The sequence below is a fragment of the Buceros rhinoceros genome, unplaced genomic scaffold (genome assembly GCF_000710305.1).
Source record: "Buceros rhinoceros silvestris isolate BGI_N320 unplaced genomic scaffold, ASM71030v1 scaffold10771, whole genome shotgun sequence".
Taxonomy (NCBI): Eukaryota; Metazoa; Chordata; class Aves; order Bucerotiformes; family Bucerotidae; genus Buceros; species Buceros rhinoceros.
In genome coordinates, this window is record NW_010392527.1 from 21,596 (window position 1) to 42,402 (window position 20,807).

Here is a 20,807-nt window from a genome sequence, read left to right on the forward strand (position 1 = left end):
CTTTGACAAAATTGTGTGACAGATTTTAAATAAAGTGAAAAATTAGGTCTGTGACATTTTCCTATACACACTAACGTGAGGCAAATATATCTATAATATATAATCACTGTTTCATTTGATAAATGGTGGCTGAAATCTGTATGCAGATAATGCAGACTGTCTTTTTAATCTGAATCTGTAGAGGAATTTGTGCCAGGCACTTCAGAGTGGTATTAAGTTTGACTCTGCTGTGAAAAGAATTGGCTGCTTTTCCTCCCGATGCTTTGCAAGTCATGATGGGTGGGAGGCAGGGAACTAGGAACACAAGGATTTAAAAAGAGTAAATAATATTATGCAAAGTAGTTTAGGATCAAAGCTTTGTGTCTTGTCTGACCATTGAAAAGCTTCCATAATCCATGAGTAATAGGGCCTGCTTTCAAGAATGACTTCAAATCTGTAGTTGAATTTTACTTGTTATGAACTCTAGGTGCGTGTTTTGAGAGACAGTTGGTGTTGCGAGCTTCATTACAAACTCCCAAGAATAAGGAAGTTTTCCGTAGCATTGGAATGATGTTAAGAGTGTGCCAAATTATTGAAAATGAAATTATTGCAATGGCATGAGATAGTAGAAGCACAGTGTGGTATTATAGGAAGGATTATAGGTGTTTGGAGGTTTTGCTTAGTCGCTAAACCAAGCTATTAAATGCATATGTATAAAAATATATGGTATACCATCAGGAATTCCATGAAGAATTGTGTCTTAAAGGAGGTCAATCAAATTCCATTGTGTGGTGTTTTTGTCAGGCGGTGTAAAAGACAACTGTTGGATAACCAGAGCTTTATTGTGAAGTGAGAAAATTTGCACGTAGTAAATGAATCATCTGTTTTGAAAACATAGTCAGCATGGATCTGAATCTTTATCCATGGATTATTTAAGATTAGATTATTCATCAGGAATCAAGAGAGAAAGATTTTTAACGTAGAAAGGATTTGGAGAGATGAGGAGGGGAAGAAATTTTACAATACTTTTTCAGTCTAAGAAGACAGACCTGTTTTGCGTCAAGTATTGAATTGCATTAAGACAATGAAATAATGTGATATATTTCATTTTCTCTGCAAAACAGAAAAGTGCCCATAAAAATGTAGTAAAATCATTTACTTGTATTGAGGATTTCTACAGAAAAATTAATTCCGAGAGGTGAAGCTGTGTAGTTTTAAACTAAACATGGAAATCATTGTGCTCTTCCTGCAGTTGTCAATTACCTTTTAAAAACATTTGCATTGAACTAAAAAAAATGCTTTGTGAATATAACTTGGATAATTCTCACATATAGTACGTTGCTTCCTGGCTGTTAAAAAAAAAATGGACAAGAAACATATGAATTCAAACAAAACAAATGTTACTTACTAAAAGGATTTATGAAACAAGAATTTATTATAAACCCAAAGGAAAAATCATACTTTATCAGTTGTCTGTATTTAAATGCCCAGCTATCTGTTTCCATTGTGCATTTCTCCTTAATGGATTAAAGTATACGACGCTAAATGGTATGCAGCAGAAATAACTATCCTGACAAAACTTTTTTTGCATCAAGGCTTCAAAATTTCAACAAAGTTTAAACATTATTTAGATATAACAATTATTTCACAAAGACTAGTTTAACATGAGCAGGCCACCCACAGTGTTGACTAGAGAAAATGGCATGCAAGCCACCCAGCGAGACTGATGTAACTTTTTTCATCTTTGCTTAAAGTATAGTCACTAGACCAGATAATGCAGAAACTTCTACATACAACGATCAAACAGGCTAAGGCAGTTCCACTTTTTTTTTTTTTGGTTAATTAAAAATAAGTCACGAGTTGAAAAATGCAAATATTTGCATGCAGTGTAAATCTTCCCTACTATAAATGAAATTCCGCTATTCTGTATTAGGAAATAATCCTTATTACAAAATAGAATGCTTTTTAGTCTGCACGAAAAGGGTTTTAAGGCTGTATTTAATGTATTTATTGAAGAAAATTCGCAGATAGTATAGAAATTGTTGACCAAGGCTTGATTCTGTATGCGATGAAAACAGTATGACTGGTAATAAGTGTGAAGATGATTTATATTCATTCTGTGACAGTAACCAGAGAGACTTTTTTCGGTCATGCCATTGTCTGTGACATAATCATTGGTACTTTTACATGACTCTAATATTTTTAATAATTTTGAAGATTAGTTTGAAAACACAAAAAAATTGTTTGTGAAACCCAGTGATAATTCTTAAAGCTATGACATTATTTAACATAATGAAATTATACTTTTCTATGAAGAAAACTTTCTACTTTTTCCATATCCTGAGATGCATAATTTAGTTGTAAAATGTAGATCTGGAGCCAAAACTAACTATAAAATATCTGCAGGAAAGCTGAGCATTTGAAATAGGGAAGAGTGATTGTTTTTAATTGCATGAGGTCTTACCACATTAAAATGCTAAGTGGTTCACTTTGAAATAGTATTTCATCAGTTGTAAAATGTTAATAAAGTTGAACAAAAAAGTATAAAAATTCAGCAATAATTACTCATTTGCTCTAAAAAAAACTTGAATGACTCATTAAAATGAGGAGAATCTATGTCATTTGAACTGATTACTTACTCTACTTTTTCTTCTCCTCATCCTTATTAAATAGGAGCCAGCAACACAGCAGATACCTTATTCCAAGAAGTGCTGGGTCGCAAGGACAAAGCTGATTCAACGAGAAATGCACTTAATGTTCTTCAGCGGTTTAAATTTCTTTTTAACCTTCCCTTAAACATTGAAAGAAATATCCAGAAGGTGTGATCCTTTAAAAATACTTTTCTATTTGCTGAAATCAGTCTGTTGTCTTCTTCTTGATAAATATAAATGTTTGTTGTTTTTTTGTTTTAAGGGCGATTATGATGTTGTTATTAATGACTATGAAAAAGCCAAGTCACTCTTTGGAAAGACAGAGGTTCAAGTATTCAAAAAATGTAAGATATGGGTTCTGTTATTTGCTGCCTTTTTTTTTTAACTTAAAGGCTAAAAAGTACATAGTAGTTTAAAGAGCTTCATGTGAATTTTATATGGATTTTAATCCATAAAAATTATGGATTTATAGGAACCAATTACAGTAACCAATATTTCTGGCAAGTTTTCTGAGTGAGGTATATACTACAAAATGTGAATTCACAGCCAATTTTATTTATTTATTGAAGCTTTGTAATAACTTGATATAAAAAATGTTACAGGTAATTAAAATGCGACTTTGGGTATCTCCCACTGGCATATTGTTGGAAAGACTTCAAAGTCCAGTTTTCTGGTTTTGTAGAACTGTCGTATACAAAATTTTCAGATGTGGCTTGTTATGAAATGAGTTATATTGATTTCCACATTAACCAGAGAAGTGTCTGGTGTTCCTAGAAAAACAACCTAATTTTCAGTTCATACCACTGCTGAAGGCACATATTGGATTTATTTCCTCTCCTTACTCCTAGATTATGCTGAAGTTGAAACCAGAATTGAAGCTTTACGAGAACTTCTGTTGGATAAGCTGCTTGAAACTCCCTCAACATTGCATGATCAGAAACGTTACATAAGGTAATCATGTGGCTAGTGTCATCATCTGGCATGTGGCATTAGGTCTGTATTTAAATGGTTTCTAAACAGGGTAGCGAATATTTTTACTATGGTTTAAATACTGCTTTTAAAACCAAGTAGGGTAAGTGGAGTATTTTGGATATCGTGATTGTATAAATAATGGCGATGGTTTGGTACTTGATTGTTTATTGAGCGACTGAAAAACAGTTAAGAATGAGAACAATTTAATGAAGGGTAATTGAGATGGAATTTGATTTTTTTTTTTTTTTTTTTTTTTTTTTTTTTTTTTTTTTTTTTTTTTTTATCTTTAAGGTATGTTTAGGTTCTGTTGCTTTCTCTAAGTCATCTTATTGCAAGCTTTTTGAAATGATCTCTCAGATCATTTGAGATTGCAGATCTCAAAACAGATTCGTTATTAACTCGTCTCACACTTCAGCTTGACTTGGTGTTGAAATGGAATCATCCTCAGTCAGTTAATAGGAAGGTTTCAACCCAGAATGTCATTTAAATTTGGGTTTGGCTCTTTCACTACATTAGTAGTCAAAATAGTGTAGTTTCTTTATATTGCATGAACATGAACCAGTTCCCCAGTTTTCACTGAGATTCCTAGATTTTTCTGCCATTCACAAAGCTGATGTTGAGGTCTGTTGAGGCACAAACCAGTTGGTTGGACCTTCTTCTGCTGGTAGACCTTAACCTGCTTTACGGTCGGCCAAACTTTAGAATGCTTTGAAACGTTTGATGGCTTTACTTAGAAAGCTTTTGAGTTTCAGACGTTGCTAGGGCTGCTAGCGTGGCTTGACATTCTCAGTGCTTTTTTCCGTTATCTTAATTGGTGTAGACCAAATGCGCAGTGTGAGAAGCATCTTAAAATTCTGAATCCTGTGTGAGGTCTTCAATGTTTTGTGTGCTCACCAGGCCCAGTAGCACAGGACAAAGTGCGGTGTTGGTATCTTAGCTTCCTTTACATCAGGTTAGTTTATGATCAGTGTACATTTATGTAGAGTGCTTCTCATTCTTCCAGGTGTTATATAAATATTGCTTATTTTTGGAATTGCCTTTTAACATGAACAGTTAAGCATTTTGTGTTTCTGAAGAAGGCACCACTGTTTCCTTTGCATGTCGGTCTTGAAAACCTTAAGGAGCAGCTTCTTCATCTAAGCCAAGTCTTCAGACGTCTTTTAAGGATTCTTTGGAAGAATCGGAGTTGTATATGTATTTGATTCTGGGGTAGTGTTTGGGGTTTTTTGCTATAATTTTTCTCTAGCCCCTTGCCTACATTAAAGCAGACTGTGTAAATGTAACCACCAAATGTATTCCACATGTAGAATGGTATAATGAAGGAGAGCAGGGAGTGGACAAATATGGAATAACTTAGTTCTAGTAAATTAACGGAATCCCAGCATACAAAGTGAATAAATTAGTTTCACTGCTCTAGATATGCTAATGTGGTTACAGTAGTGTGAATTTTCTGGAGGCAAGGTGTGGAGAAAGCTTTCTTCAGAGAGCTTCAACTAAGAGGAAAATACCAAAATCCCAATTGTAAAATTATTTGCATAAAACCTGCTAATTTTATGAGTTTTTTTCTTGTTATATTTCTTTTGTATGTCTCCAATGTCTAAGGCTGAGCAAGTGGTTTTCACCCTCAGATATTCAATGTTTATCATTAGGCTTCAAGTCATATTTTCTTTTCATTGTATTATGGTATTTACACTGATAATTATTTTGCACTGTTCAGAAATAGTTTACCATATCACTTAACAGCCAAGTAGATGTATTTTTCCAAGACCACTGGCTTTTTTTTTTTTCTGAGTCTAAGCAAAGACTAAAGTCCCCCTTAACACTGAGGAAGGACTTGAGTTTGTAATTTATAAATGTCACCCTGTCAAAATGGTTGGTTGTGTAATATTCATATCAATTCAACCAATCCTACTTTGATGGTTTATTTTTTGTTCAAGTGCTGCAGACAGTTCTCAAAGGAGATAGGATTTTGCAGCACAGTCGTGATTAACATTAGGTATTATTGTAGTGGTACAGCTTTGGAGAATGGAGTTAAACACTCCCTGCACTGCTTAAGATAATAAATCAGCATACTTCACCCTGAGCATCTTTAATTTTTTAATCGGTCCTAAGTCTCATTAATACAGAATGCAGTGGAGTGCGTTGAACAGTAGAGTAGCTACTGCTTTTTGAAAATACTCTTTCAAGAATACGTCATAGGCTTGAATGCCATGTTAGACTGTATTACTTCTGTGTTCACTTCGAAATCACAGCAGCTGGCTTCTAATGCTCCTCTGTCCCTAAAGACTAGAGGGTGCTTTGGTTCCGTGTTTTAGAAGGCCCAATCCTTTTCATTATCTCCCTCCCACTTTTATTTTCCAGTCTGTGTGCGCATCCTAATGTGATTGAAAAGAAAACAAACCAAACAAATAAACAAAACCTCGAAGAGCTTGCTTTGCATTTGTTTGTGCACGTGTGTACTAAAATTAATGAGCCACCAAAACCTAATTCCTTCTGTATGTACTTGTTAAGTTACATGATGATACAATCAGGACATATAAAGTGGGAAAAAAATACTGTGTTTTATGTACTTGAGATGTCATCACTGATTCTGAGTGAAACATGAAGTACTGATCTGCAGCCTTGGTGGATAAAGAGCTTGGTTTCTCAAGTACTTTACCAGGCACAACTGAAAATATGTATTAATGTGATATTAAATATATATGGTTTTGTTTATTTCTACAAGGTTTTTTTTTATGGAATTTTGTTTCACTTAATGAGGAAGGAAGAATGAAAAGCTTGTGTTTGCATTGGGTATGAGCATACTTTAGTAACTACTCCTGAATTTTTAAAATTATGTTAGAAATAAAATACCCCAGTATTTCTGAGTACATCTTTGGTCTGTTTCAATGAGGCTTTCAGTGTGTCAAGTCAGAGCTGTGATTTTTGGACTGGATTTTACAGATATCTTTCTGATCTTCATGCGCCTGGGGACCCTGCTTGGCAGTGCATTGGTGCTCAGCATCAGTGGATTCTGCAGCTCATGCACAACTGTAAGGAGAGCTACGTTAAAGAGCAAAAAGGCAAGGATTTTTTTTGTTATATATATATATGACATTTAGGAATTTGGCATTGCCTTTTATTTGACAAGTTTTAGAGTACAAATGATATTTGGGGGTTTTTTCCCCATCAATTTTGATAGCTTTTTACAAAGTTTGAATACTGACTTGTATTTTTTTGCTTTATTCTGTTATAAAAACAAAACAGCAGTTGGAGTTTTTGTTTAACTTAGAACTTTAAGCTCTTTACGCGGGGAAAAGCATTAAATTTCAATCATTTATCTGAAGTTTACTGTCATCTTGAAATATTTCTTTGAGGTCACTTGCAGTTTGGATTGTTGTCTGAATCTGCCAGTTAGATTTCTTTCTGTCACAAGATATGCTGTTAGTATATGGATATACAGGGTACTGGGGCATAGCAGAGTAACGTGTAATTCCTTGATATGCAGTGAATGGTAATACCATGTTCTCATGTTCTTCCTTTGTGTGCACTTTCCAAATTCAGATTACGCTGTTCGGGCACAGACCTGTGAGCTGGACAAAAGGGATGTTTAGACAATGTTACGTTAAGATCAGTGTGAATATTAGTTGTATTCTGTCTTTGTCTTTGCCAGTGCTGCTGCTCAGAGAAATGCGTAGGTATTGCTTTCAGGTGTGGAGCAACTTAGCTGCCAATTAACACCATCCATCACGTTAGTGGATTTTCAAAGAAAACGGGTGAGAGGCTATTGGCCTGGCATTTCCAGTAGTAAAATTGGAAACTTGGATTTTCAAATTAGAAAATGACAAGTAGTGCCTTGTTCCTCAAGAAGTATTACTAAGTTTGCTCTTTCTGAAGTGAGTAGGCATATTGGAATCTGGCCTCTCTTGGTAACTGCCATGCTTAGTGTTAGTACATGAGTATCCCAGACCAGATAACATGCTCTATTCTGAGTTGGAGCTGCTGCAGAAATGTGCTGTAAAATTGCTGCAGGAGGCTTAAACCTGCTTTTAGCCAGAGGGTATAGAGTTCATAAGGTGCATTGCGTAGGGCAGCGATGTCACTAAGTTTTAGCTTAAAGCATGCACAAACCGTCTTTGCTCCACAACATAGTGTGAAGTGCTGTGGGACCAGCTGGAACACCAGGCTGGTTTTTGACCTCATGGACAAAAGTTAGAACTTTTTTAAAACCTCCCCATCTTCCCGCCTTGTCAGACCCCTAAGACACTACCACCCCTGCACCATACAGCTGTTAGGAGCAGACCTCACTTGTAAAAACAGCCATGGCTCACAATTCTGAGCTTTCCTTTTCTCCTCTCACTTGCAAAATATTATATAGCTATTTCTCAGATTCTTAGCTGGAAAAATAGGAGCATGAAGATACGAAGGGCTTGAAACTTTTTTTGGGTTTGTAGTCTATGTAATTTTGGTGTGCAGGCTCCAGTAATAGAAAATGTGTGTAAATTCCTAGGCTTGTCTTGAAAATCTCAACCTCTTTGGTGTTTTTCTTGCAACAAATCTGCTTACCTCAACCTTAATATCAAAGGGGCTGTTATGTTAGCGTATCATATGCTAACATTTGCATATCATATGCTAACATTTGGCTCACAGAAGAGGGAATTTAAATAACTTGAATGCCCAGTAAATGCATGTGTGAATAGTTAATATTTAGTGTACAAAACAAATATATTATATTACCGCCTTTATTAAAGATAACAATTGAATTTCAGGAGTTTTCTTCCAGCCTCTTATGTGGTTCTTACTGATGTAGTTTTTGTACAGATTGTAAAATACTCAGATATTGATCCTCGTTGGAATTTCTCACTTAGTGGGACAAAGGAAGGTTGCTAAATGTGATTTTTCCTTTCCATAGATCTTTAATTTTGGCATACACCAAACAAGAGAAGGAAAAAAGAACTCAGAAGAATAGGTTTAACTGCCAAGTAGAACAATGCTCATTGCGATCAGAGACATGGAATGTATTTTAATCTGCTTTAGTAGATGTATGCTTTTCAAACAGGAAAAGTGTGAATTTTTACTCATAGATACCAAATTGGTTATGCAGAATGTTGAGGAAACTAATCAACTTAAACAAGTTGGAAATGCGGTTTATTTGTTCATAAATTCACAGTCTTATTTTTAAGGGAAAATATTAATAAATTTGCAAACATTAAGCTCCTCCATTCTAAAACATGCTTCCAAAAAGGATTCTTTTGTATATCAAGCATTTGAAGCAATATGCTTGATATTCCAATTGAAAGGGCATTAAAACTTCTTCCAGGTCTCACTTTTCAGCAGAGACAATAGATGTTGTTTCTAGCAGATGGCACTTTTCATATTGTGTATGCTGGAATAAGCAGACAGCGGTTACAGTTCCACCTTGAACATACAAACAGTATCTGGCTATTCTCAGCTTAGTTCTTCTGCTGACTGTGAATCTGTGGGTTCAGACTGAGTCAAAACATTTCAGCATAGCAAACTTAAACCTTCATAGCAGTTTTTATCTATTTTTGCATCTGTGCACCATTTTTCAACTGTCAACTGAATTTGTGCCAAAGCATTTTACTGTTATTTTATTAGTTTTCAAAACAGAGCTGTTCTCTGAGAGTCGTTACACATGAATTTTAATACCTGAAATGGATTTGGAATTAGATTAAAGCCTTTGCTTTTCTTGCCTAGAAAAGTCTTTTTTGAATACTCTGTTAGACATTCTGGACAGGATTTTTGTAGCTGGTTGTGAAACAGTAAATATCTCCAAGAATATATTTGCCTGCCGTGATGTGCTCAGGAAGAGAAGGTTAACGTTGCAATTATTAGCTGAACAAGCTAAAAACCAGTCCTAAGTGAATTCTAAGGAGAACTTGCTCCAAACTGAGTCACTGATATGACAAGTCAACAGTGTACTCTGTGGGATGAAATTGTTCCAGTTGTCTCCACACTACTAGGAGGCTCACCCTTCAGTCATTGCAACTTAAAAAACTTCATTTTCTTATAGAGAAATAGCATCTTCTCCTATCTTCCTTAAGAGATTTAGTGATGTATCACCTCATCCAGGCTGCTAGTAATGGCATTCAGGACAAATCCCCAATATTGACAAGAAGTAAATCTATGGTTTCACGTATTCTGTAGGTTCTTCATCTTCGTCTGATGATTGCACTCTTGTTAATATCTGTACGTGCAAAGCTCTCCGAATCATAGTTGAAGAGTGAAGTGAGCTAATAATATACATTCTGATTGAACATGATGTCAGAAAATTGTGTGTTAGAGGGGTATTTAAATACATGTTTATTTGGTTTTTTATCTAAATATGTATTTTTGATCTAAGTGTGATTCCTTCACTCTCAGTAGTACTATGACATGAAAAGTTAAAAAAACCCCAAAACCCTCTGTGCTTGGATATTGCTAGAGATTATCTCCATTTTGTAGAAATACTCTGTTGTATGTCCTAGAACTGTGAAATATCATAGCATAGTACAACCTGTGAAGCAGCCTGAAAGATGAAACTGTTTACAGGGCTGTAATGGTCTCGGTAGTTCTCTCCTGGAATTTACTTCAGGGGTTAGCAGAAGTCCTGTGGGTTTCAAATACTGTCCGTTTTCAGTTAATTCAGCTTGTGTTGATGTTTCCAAAAACTGAAAGGTGTATCTGTCCTAAGCTTTGTCAGATAATTTGGCAGTGTGATTTAACTGCTGAGAACTACCAACAGCAAATTATTCAGTTGGATGCTTCCTTTCATTTTATATAGAAAATTATTAATCATAAAAGATACAGTAGTCTGATCTTTGGATAATTGGTTGCATTTATTTCAGTGGGTACAAGTAGGATGGAGAATTTTCTCAAGTCCTATATTTGAAGTGCTTTATGGCAGCATTTTGGAGTGTACGTCCCTTAAGGAATATCTCTGTATGTGTATTAACATACTGTTGCCCCTCAATCTGAAGAATCCTGTTGGTTTGTTGGTTACACTTGAGTTATGTAGATGAATGTTTAATTATGTGCTCAGATATGGCTGTTGTTACTCACCCATCGTTGCCTTTAGCCTATCTGTCTGTTACTCTGGGTACCCATAGCAGACCTTCCTCATTTGTGAGGTAAAAAATGAAGGCAGATGATGTTCCTAACAGGAGAAACTGTTGGAATTCAAGCCCACGTGTTTTTGGGAATGACTGAACATGTATATAGGAGAGCAGATCAAAATTTCTCCAGCTCTGACGTGTGAGCAGCCAGGACAAAGAGACCAAACAGCAGAGCCAAAGTAAGAGTTGAAGCATGAGGCAGTACGAGGGATGCCCAAATCATCCTGTGCCCGTGTGCTTACATTAAGCCATTCTCCTGCTTCTCTGATGATCGGTCTTCCATTAAAGGTCCGGCTATAGACATGGGGCCTCAAGCAACTGGCTGGAGCTCTAGCTCTGCTGATGTAGTAATGCTTGTAAATATATGGATTTATTAACTTCTAATGTTTTCTATATAACATATCTGCCTTACCAATGGAATAAGCAGTTGTGCTCTTTTATTGTTTTTGAAACCTTTTTTGTGTGGTTATGAAGTTATTTCCTGAAGCATTGATGGATTTCTTTTATAAATCTGACCACACCCCGCTACGGCTGCCCACTGGAAGGACCCGAAGTAGATAAAGCCAGTGTGCTGCTGTTACTTAGTGTGTAGATGTGTTAGAGAGAGGGAGATCCACGAGACTGAACGGACAGGAGTTTTGAAGGCTGTGAATGTAAAGCCTAACATGGAAGAGCACTATGCTCACTCAAAACAGTATTTCTGAAATCTCTAGCAAGAGATGGTTGAATGATAAACTGAATTGTGTTGGTGTTTTATGCCTTCTGTTGGCTAAAGTCTGAATTGCTGCTTCTGTACTTTGAACTTAGGATTTGTAGAAGTCTAGGGACTTTCAAACCTGGTACCTGGATAGTAAATGGTTTCCTTCAATTAAGATCTTGCCTATTTGTAACTTTTAACTTTACTTGGTAATTCCCCTTTTATTAGTGCGTAATTGTAATTTTTTGCTATGGTTTATGCTTCCCAGACTTGTTGGAGTACAGGAAACATAAGGGATATAATGACGTAAAATGACATGAAAATAAATGTAAATAAATAAGGTTTAGTTTAAAATTTGCCTTGGGCACTGGGCAGAGAGCCAAAATGAGTTAAGCAATGGGATTCTTACTGTGAGTATCAGGGAAAGAAGCTATGGAGGTTAAGACTGTTTTCTGTGTGGCCAATGGTTATTTGCTTAGACTTTAGTAGTGGCTTAGTAGGTTTCGTGATCCTTTGAGCTAAAATGAGTAGGGACTCTAACCTAATGATTGTCAGACCGACTGGAAAAGTCTTCATTTCTTAACACGTCATTCTGAGATAGTATGTAGCATTATTGCAAATAATCTATTCGTTAATATCTTTTAGAAACTAAAACTGAAAGTGGAAACAGTAACACAGTTACTGTGAGCTTTCTTCTGCCCTTTGGACTGCAAAATATATAGTGTACAACCTGTTGAAGTTCCCAAGATGGAGACAGCTCTCAAAACAGGAGTATAATAGTTCAATCGTTGTGATTTTTGTTGTAGTTCTTATTGATGGAAAAAAAATAATTTTTGCAGCACTCATAGTATGATGCACAGCTCTCCAGATGCTTTAACAAACTGTTCAGGGCTTTTCTGTGCCAGAGTAGCAGCAGCTGTGTGCCTAGTGTGAAGGGGAGAGATGGATGCCTAGGCCACATTTCTCATCTGTGCCACACTGAGATTCTATTCACCTTGCAATGAATGATCCATCTTTGTTAGATCAGACAGACCGGCAAGGCTTGTGTCAAAAGGGCCTTTTCAATTTGTTATCCTAGCAGCTGGTTCTCTTCCATTGCTTTTGCTTACTGTACATCTGGAAGAAGACGTCTTACAGCTGGGAGCCATTTCATGTTTAAACCACATCCCCTGTCCGTAGCAGAAATACCCTTTTGACAGCAGATGTCAAGCAAACCCTTAATGGGTTATTAATTAAAAAAAGGAAAAAAAAATTAATCAGTAACAAATTTGACGCCAGATTTGTTTTCGTCTTTTACCACCTGTATCTATAACATTGCTGTAACTTGAAATTTTTAGTAGATCTGAGATATTCAGAAGTGCAGGGAGCATTCTTGTTGTATATAATACTTTAATATTTGGAGTATTATAAATATGTGATTAAAAAGCAGTACACAGGTAGTTTAAAATCAAAATTGAAAAGGCTAGTACCACTGAAGATAAAGTGAAACTCTTCTGTGGCCTGGATTGTATTTTGGTGCCTGCTATAGTCGTTTAAGTCCTTATTCGGGCAATTAAGTAAAAAAGAGGGTTGTTTTCAAAGTTGCTGAAGAACTTAACGTCCACTGGTGCATTTTACTAGTGCTAGTAAAGTGACGTAATTTTTGTTTATGTGGTTAACTTGAAGTGTTTGGCTCTTGCTTCCGTATTTTTTGGCCTGCAGGACTGACAATAAGGCTTATCCTTAGGCTGTGAAATACTCATAACACTACTAGAAATAATCGGCCCAACTATCCTTTTTGTGGTAAATTGAGAAAGAGTTTCAGTAGAAATGTATTTTGCATAACAATTATTTTTAAAAGTATTCATTTTAAATGTATTCCAAAAATGTTTTTTCCATAAAGTGTAGCGATTTGAATCTTAGACACTCATCTCTCTGCTAGAAATAAATCCATTTTCTTCTTGATCATCTAAAAATGTCAGATTCCTAATAAATGTAATTGTTATAAAGAAAAAAGTGTTCAGGGAAAGCAATAAAATGCAGTCATTCATCTCTTGATCAGGTTAATTTTGTGGTAATTTCTTCTGCTCGCATAATTTCTTGCCTAGACAAACTGAAATTCTCAGTGCGGTGTCCTTGAAAGGAATCTTATCCTGGTTGTGTCAGTGCGGGCTCCAGGCACTGTGTGTTTGGTCAACAAGCAGCAGTGGGTGGTCAGGCTGTAGCACAGGACAAGGGCCCGCTGTGCACAGGAAAAAATGTTCAAAGGTGTTTAAGGGTGGTAAGGAAGTCTGCTGCCCTTCAGAGAGTCCAGAGGCTATAGATCAGCCTTCTCCCACTATTGTAGCCTGTGAGAAAAACCGCTGTGAGATACATAATGGATGAAAGAATACAGTAACCACATTCACCTGGTTGCACATCTGTAGGAACTTCTTTTTAAAAAATTTAATCTTGCTTATATGTGTGCTGTACATAAGCAGGTCTGCGTAATGACTGATATTTGACTTACTGTGGAAAATCACAGCCTGAGGTTGGCCCCTTGTGAACGATTTTCTTTGTCAGTGCAAAAACTGCTGATATTATGGGATCCCCTGATCAACATTTTCATAAAAAGCTTTAGCTGAACATCACGTAAGCAATGGTGGCGGAATTGCAGAGTGGCTGAGGCTAGGTTACAGAAAGGAGGCGAGAGATGCATGAAACCCGTGAGAAACCCCCACCTGTCAGACTGTGAGGGGGGGGGGAAGAACCAAGCAGCATCGTGGAGAAATGGATATTGCAGAACAATTTTTATGCTTGGTTTGGTAGTAGTTTTGAAATAAGAAGGTAAAGCTGCTTTTAAAGATTTAAGTAATTCACTGGTTTGCAGATCCTATTAAATCTCTTTTAGTCAAATTCATGTTAGTCGTCTTTTACACTAACGCAGCAACGTGCTGTCTGCAAGTAATGTCTCGAAAGATGTACGTGGGTACGCAGATGAGCCACGTAAGTACCCTGTGGCACCTCCAGTACTGATAAACTTAGAGAAAACCCAGAGTTAGAAGTCAGCACAGGTGACTTTTGATTTACAGAAAGTCAGAGCACAAATTAAATAACCTCAAAAAACATAGCACTTCTTTTTTTCCAGATACTTGTTTTGGTGAGATCTTGCTGCCTTAGAACAGAAGAGGTCTGCAAAAAACATTAAACTCGTCATTTTTGACACAGTATCAGTTTTTATTTCATTCTACATGCCTTTAAAAATGTGCACAAAAAGTTGAAACCCAGTAAAATCCTTTTTTTAAAAAAGGTGTAAAGCAATGTTAAGATCCTTAACACTTCTTACTTGATCTTCTTAGATTTTACAGTTGTAAATGTAAGAAGGCTTTAATTGTACTTCTAGTTTGTCGTGTCTGTTTGCTAGAAGAGAACGTAGTACATTTATTTTTACTGTGTTTCCTTGGTTAAATATATACTTGGCACTGGAGTCACTGACAGATATGGTCTGTGCAGATGCTGTGTTTTGGAAAAAAAATACTTCTGTAACTTCAAAGATGCAGTATATATTTTTTAAAAGTAAGGATCTGCCACGTACATGTTGTTCATGCTGTTTATACAGCATCTTAAAACCTGTCAGCTCAGCAAAAAGTTAATTTCTTGAAACTTTAGATTTTTGCTGTTCTGTGTTCAGGATGTAGGAATGTAGAAGTAGTACACAAATCAAATAATGAATAGGCAGTAAATTGTTATTTCGGCAGTTTATTTAGCGTTATAAATATTATCGTCTACGGTCCATACTAATATTAATTCATTGTATTACATTATGCTGCTAAATTTAAGCTGTTGGCTCGAGAGAGGGAATGAGTTGGTATGGGAGAAAAATTGTTTGCAAGTTAACTCTCACTTTTTTACAAGATTTATGCAGTAGTGTGCAGTCTTCAAGCGCTATCTTCTGGTCGAGTGAAAGCAAAATCAGCTTCGCTAATGTAGTCCAGATGTTTATTAGTCCTGAGGGTGTATATGCCGTTGTAGTTCCCTGCTGCTGTGTTATACTTGCTTGTAATGCTAGACAACCAATTAAGAAATTAGTTCATGTTAAACTTTCTTTTCCTGGTATGGCTGCAAACTGATGATGTGGTTTTTCTGGTGGAACAAGAGAGTATTCTTTAAGTGTTTTCTGTTACTGGTGAATATATAAACCATTTGGGTGGTGTGGGGTTAGTGTATCGGCGGCAATACAGAGTTTTCAGGTTTTCAGCTACCTCAGGCAAATGGTTTTAATTGAACTAATTCTCATTAAGATGTTTTGGTGTGTGTGTGTCTGTCTTAATTCTGGGGTTTAATTGTCACTGTCAGTTTTAGAAACCATCTGTTTTCAAGAAATTAACAAGGTGTTTGAAGGGTGAGAGCGTAAATTCTATGCAGAGACACCAAAGAGGAAAGTTTTGGTGTATCGTGGTTTTTATTAACTGCAGTTTTTGTGAAGATAACGTTGCTGCACTTTTTTTATTATGCTGCGGTTTTTCTAGTATATGTTTTAACTAGCAATGCCTCTGACAAGTCCAATTTGTCCTTGGCATACATTTTTTTCCACCCAAATAAAATGCAGATATCTAGAGTCTGAAATTCTTACGGGAGCCCAAGACATTTGTGAGGCATTTGAAATTCCTCAGGGTCTTCTATACAATTTTCTTTATCCTGTGTAGAGTCTCTGTAAGGTGTCGAATGTGCACTTTTTTAATCTGCAGAGAAAGACTTTTGTTGTTGCTTAGTTCATTGTGCAGGCTCATTGGAATGTTTTTGGAGAAGTTAATGTTGTGCATTTGTAATAAGTTATGTTTTAGAAGTCATAGGTGTTTAAATCACAGATGCCAATGATCTGTGACCTTCCACAGATCTCTGTTACGTGGCTGGTTGCATAGCACGTGTCCATAATTAACTGTCTCCACTTGCAGCACACAGGCCTACTCTAAAAGCTTCTGAGAGCTTCAGATTTTTTTCCTTATTATTCTGTATTTTTAGTTCATACAGACCGAAAAGTCTTTGCCCAAATTCTTGTTCAAACTCATTGTAGAACTTCTTGGTGGATAATATGCCTACATCACTGTAGCGGAGTCCATATTGCTGAAGACTCATCAATTTTAAAGGTGTCGTAAAGATTAGTTGTTTCTAGTAAGTCATGTAGAATTTAAATAGTCAACAGAATCATGGTACAGGCTAAAGGTAGCACAGATGGGTTAACCAAATCAGTTAATGCACTGTGTCTGTCGTGGTTGTGAACTACATAGCAAATGGATCTCTTTACTTAGGTGTTTTATAACGTGAACAGTAATAAGATGAATGGAGGAACTGACTGACAGCTCAGTAATGACAATGTCTTGGTGAGACCACAGTGAAAGGCCACAGGAAATCTCTTTAAAAGCCATCAAAGAATTATGGGAGGAAGAACTTCTTACAAAAGGGACTAAAACACAATACCATCACGTGTTGAAAGTCTGCGAGAACTTTCACTATACTTCATACTGCTTTTTAAGCCCAAGCTGTTGAAGTAAAGTGACTGTGTGTATCTTTGCTTCCATACTGGTCTGACAGCAACATAAATTCAGAATAAATATTCTTCACATCCTTTTTACTTTGTGTTGCTCTTGCATCTGAGTATTGCGATGTTGCAGCTGGTGCTCTTACTACATGTCCTTCCTGTTATTTTAAGTGAATGTAGGTATCGATAAAAAAGATCTAGTGCTATAAACTCAAACACAGATTCTCACTACAAAATTCAGCATGAATTACTAGGAGAGGTTTCATTTTTGATGTAAGACAGACGGGTTTTTTACCATGAGAAAACTCAGTCACTGGAACTAACCTCCCCAGGGACGTGACCTCCCATTGCTGGAGGTTTTCAGGACTCGACTGGACAGGGTGCTGGATAATCTCACCTAGGCTCCTTTTCCCGCGAAAGATTGGACCAGATGATCTTTGGAGGTCCCTTCTAACCTGCTCTACAATTCTGTGAATTGTGACTAATTTCATTTTAGCTGTTACAGCTCAGTTCATCAATGCTGAAATAATTTTTGATGGTTACTTTCAGAAATGTACCTGTATTGCTGCATGAAGCAGCAGTTTAAGAGAAATATTGGCAGTACTGCAGTGCGTTAAGAAATCATCATGGTCTGCTCATTAGGATATGGTTGTTATCCGAAATGTACATTAGACTGCAAGTATCCACCTCCATCAGATTAGATCATTGCTCAGGACCTGCTAATAATGACCTACATAAGGACAGGCACCCAAAGAAAAAAATAATCATTTGGTAACAGTTACTGGTTCGCTGGGAAATATGTTGTCTGTTTGTGGATGTGTAGAAGTGTGGGATATTTTACAGACATGCACACGCGTACAATGTCGTTAGTTCATCTGCTTCATGATGGATGGATTCTTTCTACCTGAACTCTGCAGAGCTAAGAGGCAGTTGAACATTCTGCCCTTAACTACTTCAGCTGAAGGTACAAGAAACTGTTGAAAAGTATACTTAGATGTCCACCACAAAAAAAATGAGGCATGTCACTAATGGCTTGAATACATATTTATCCATGACTTTCAAGCAACTAATTGTAAGGCATTAATTAAAGTAAAAACAGAGAAACATACGGACCAAGGAATGGTATTTGCCACGTGGTACTTGTGGTTTTGCCTTTGCTGCAGTTGTCAATAGTGGTGTTACTGAATTGCATTGATGTAGATGAACAGACAGTCTAAATAAGCAAAATTAAGAATATTTTTGCTAGATAACTTTTGTGTCACTTCAGAATTAAATTAGAATTCCACATACAGCATACAGTTTCATGTCAACTGATACGCAAATTCATTATAGCTTTTTTTTTTTCCCCACCCCCTTTCCCTAGGCAACTCATTGCTCCATAGCCCCATGTTAGACCTGGACAGTGATGTGCGTCCGTCACCAGTTAGCCATCTCAGTCAAACTGCTTCGTTGAAAAGGGGCAGCAGCTTTCAGTCTGGCCGTGATGATGGTAGGTGTCTGCTTTATTTGGAAAAACAAAGCAACAGTTCCCTATGTCCAGTGTGTGGTGTAGTGAAAAAAACCAGAAACCTGCATTCTCTGTTTCGTTTTGGTTTGTTACCAAATAAAATTCTTTCTTCTCATGTGTTACCATTGCTTACTAAAGGGGTCCTCTATCTTTTTTGCAACCAAAGAGCAGTTCATAACTGAAATCTCCTTCTTAAAATATAGATACGGTGATAAGAGTCTGTATCTACAAAACCAGAATACGTTTTTTTGGTATGCATAACTACCTACTGCCTACCACCCTTTGCTGCTGTTAACACCTTTTGCGTGCGTTTGCTAAGACGACTCTCCTTGCATTTGCTCCTTCTGTGACTTCACATATCAGGTCCTTGTTCTCTAATTCTGTAAACTGAGAAAGGGAAACAAGAGCGTGTGACTAAGCTTGAGTAGTGTGTCCACAACCAGATGAGCTTTTGTGTGTCACTAAGTGTCTTCAACACCCTTGTTCAAAGAACTTCATCTCAAGATTCTGCCAATGGTGACATCACAGGAGACAGAAAACATGTTTTTCACAGGATAGGTCATTTCTTACAGAAATAACTTTTTGCAGGAAGTGAGTTTTTTATTAAGAACTTCCTGGCTTTTGTCTACTTTGATGCTGCTCATCTCTCATTTCTGTGCACCTCCTTGAAAAACCACCTATAAGTATCCGGTGGGTTTTTGAGCAAGGAATGAAGGGAATATTTCAAGAACATGAAATGAAGAATAATGAGAATTGTATATTCTTGTGTCGCCACAGTGTATCTTCACGTGCAGGACAACAAAATTGTGTCACAGTTTGAGGATGAATGTTTGTATTTCAAGATACAATTTACACAGACTCATCAGAATATCTGTGTATACCAAGTAATCACATTACTGTGTTACTGCTACGCTTGTCCCTTCTCGGCCCAAAGCCTTGCATGAAGTTGATTAACAAGCGTTACAGAGCAAAACAGTAAATTGCTGGTTTCTGTTGGATACCATCTACTAATACACGTGCCACACTTATGTAGCAAGCAACATCCAAAATCCAGTTTATTTTTCTCTTGTTTGAATTCTTTTGCATGTGTGTCTGCTTAAACGGTTGCATCTACAGAAGGCAGTTTCAATTCAATCAGTTATCTTTGCTTTTAGAGTCTCAATTATGGATCCATAACTTTTTGCAAACTGGAAAAGACTTCAGCAAGCTTTGCAGATTCCATAGTCAGCAGATTAAACCAAGATCCAAAGGAAAACTGGAGGATCGGTTCATCGTAATACCTTAGGAGCCCAACCCCAGAGTTAGAATGAGTTGCCTCTGAGCTGAGTTCAGTGGTTCTTCGGTGCAGATGCCCGCTGCAAGCTTAGGAACAGTGGAAAGCTTTACCATCCTTGCTCTTCTGAGTGGCAAGCCAAAGCAAGCAAAGCATTTATGCTACCTGTGCAAGAGCACCATTCCAAATATGCCGTGATGTGCTCTTTTCAGGTTGCTTGTGCATCTTTGGGGGTTTTTTAGAAAGTTTAAGGAATGGCATCTCTGAGGTTTTTTCGTGTTTTGGTGTGGTATTTTTTTTTACCCCCAGTGTGATTGCCAGTGATTGTCTATGAGAATAAATTACTTTGAATTAGAAACTGCAAGAAATATCATTCAGCTCTTGCTGAGTGTATGTTCGTGAGGATATGTAAACGATAGCTCTAGTTTCATCTGTAGGATTTTATAGCACAGGTAATAATGGAATAAAAGAAAATTTCTGCTTTAATATTGATTGGAGCTTTTTCTAGCAACAAAATCAAATTATCCTAAATTTATGGCCAGAATGTCCTTTTGACTTGACGTGCAGTAGCTTATTGTAATAAATATCTGCTGTCTGCAGGCTCATGACTAAAAGCATGCTTCCTGGAGGGAAAAAATTTCATGCATAAAGTAAATCTTGCCAGCGTGTTTCCCGTTAGGAACAGACGTCCCTGGTTATAACCTTGGGCTGGTGCTGGAGCTTTTGGCAAAGATGAAATGGTTTCTCGAAGGAGCTGAAATATTTTGGTTGGAACTTGGGGTCTGTTGGCGTCACAGGGCCTCTGTTGCTACAACAGTGTTGGCACAGCTTCCTGGCATAGTCACAGCTAATGTTAAAAAGATCAGGTTTTCTGCTACTGGGTCTAGACCAGTTCTCTGACAGTCTAAACCAAGCTGGCAAAAGTACTGCTCTGATATCCTGTCTGTGTCCTCACCATGAGCTTTGCTAGTTGAACTTTGAAATTTTCATGCTTCCTAAATAGATGCACCACTATCAGCAGAGTTACTTATGTTGGAGTCTCTTTCCAAATTTTGGGCTTCCACTGTGATTTTTTTTTTTTTTTTTTTTTTTTTAAATTTTTTGGGTTTTTAAATTTTTATCCCAGAGCCCCCAAAC

The 20,807-nt window shown here is 36.8% G+C and overlaps 1 protein-coding gene across 1 annotated transcript in view; it reads left to right on the plus strand.

Moving 5' to 3' along the window:
- The window catches only part of EXOC2 (exocyst complex component 2), a gene marked incomplete at its 5' end in the record, with an annotated part of 102,134 nt that overhangs the window by 21,504 nt on the left and 59,823 nt on the right, over positions 1-20,807 (plus strand). Inside the window, 5 exons of the mRNA XM_010144523.1 lie at positions 2,653-2,798; positions 2,893-2,974; positions 3,479-3,581; positions 6,546-6,664; positions 18,254-18,379. Coding sequence (XP_010142825.1) covers positions 2,653-2,798; positions 2,893-2,974; positions 3,479-3,581; positions 6,546-6,664; positions 18,254-18,379 — 576 coding nt within the window. The remainder of the gene's footprint in view (positions 1-2,652; positions 2,799-2,892; positions 2,975-3,478; positions 3,582-6,545; positions 6,665-18,253; positions 18,380-20,807) is intronic.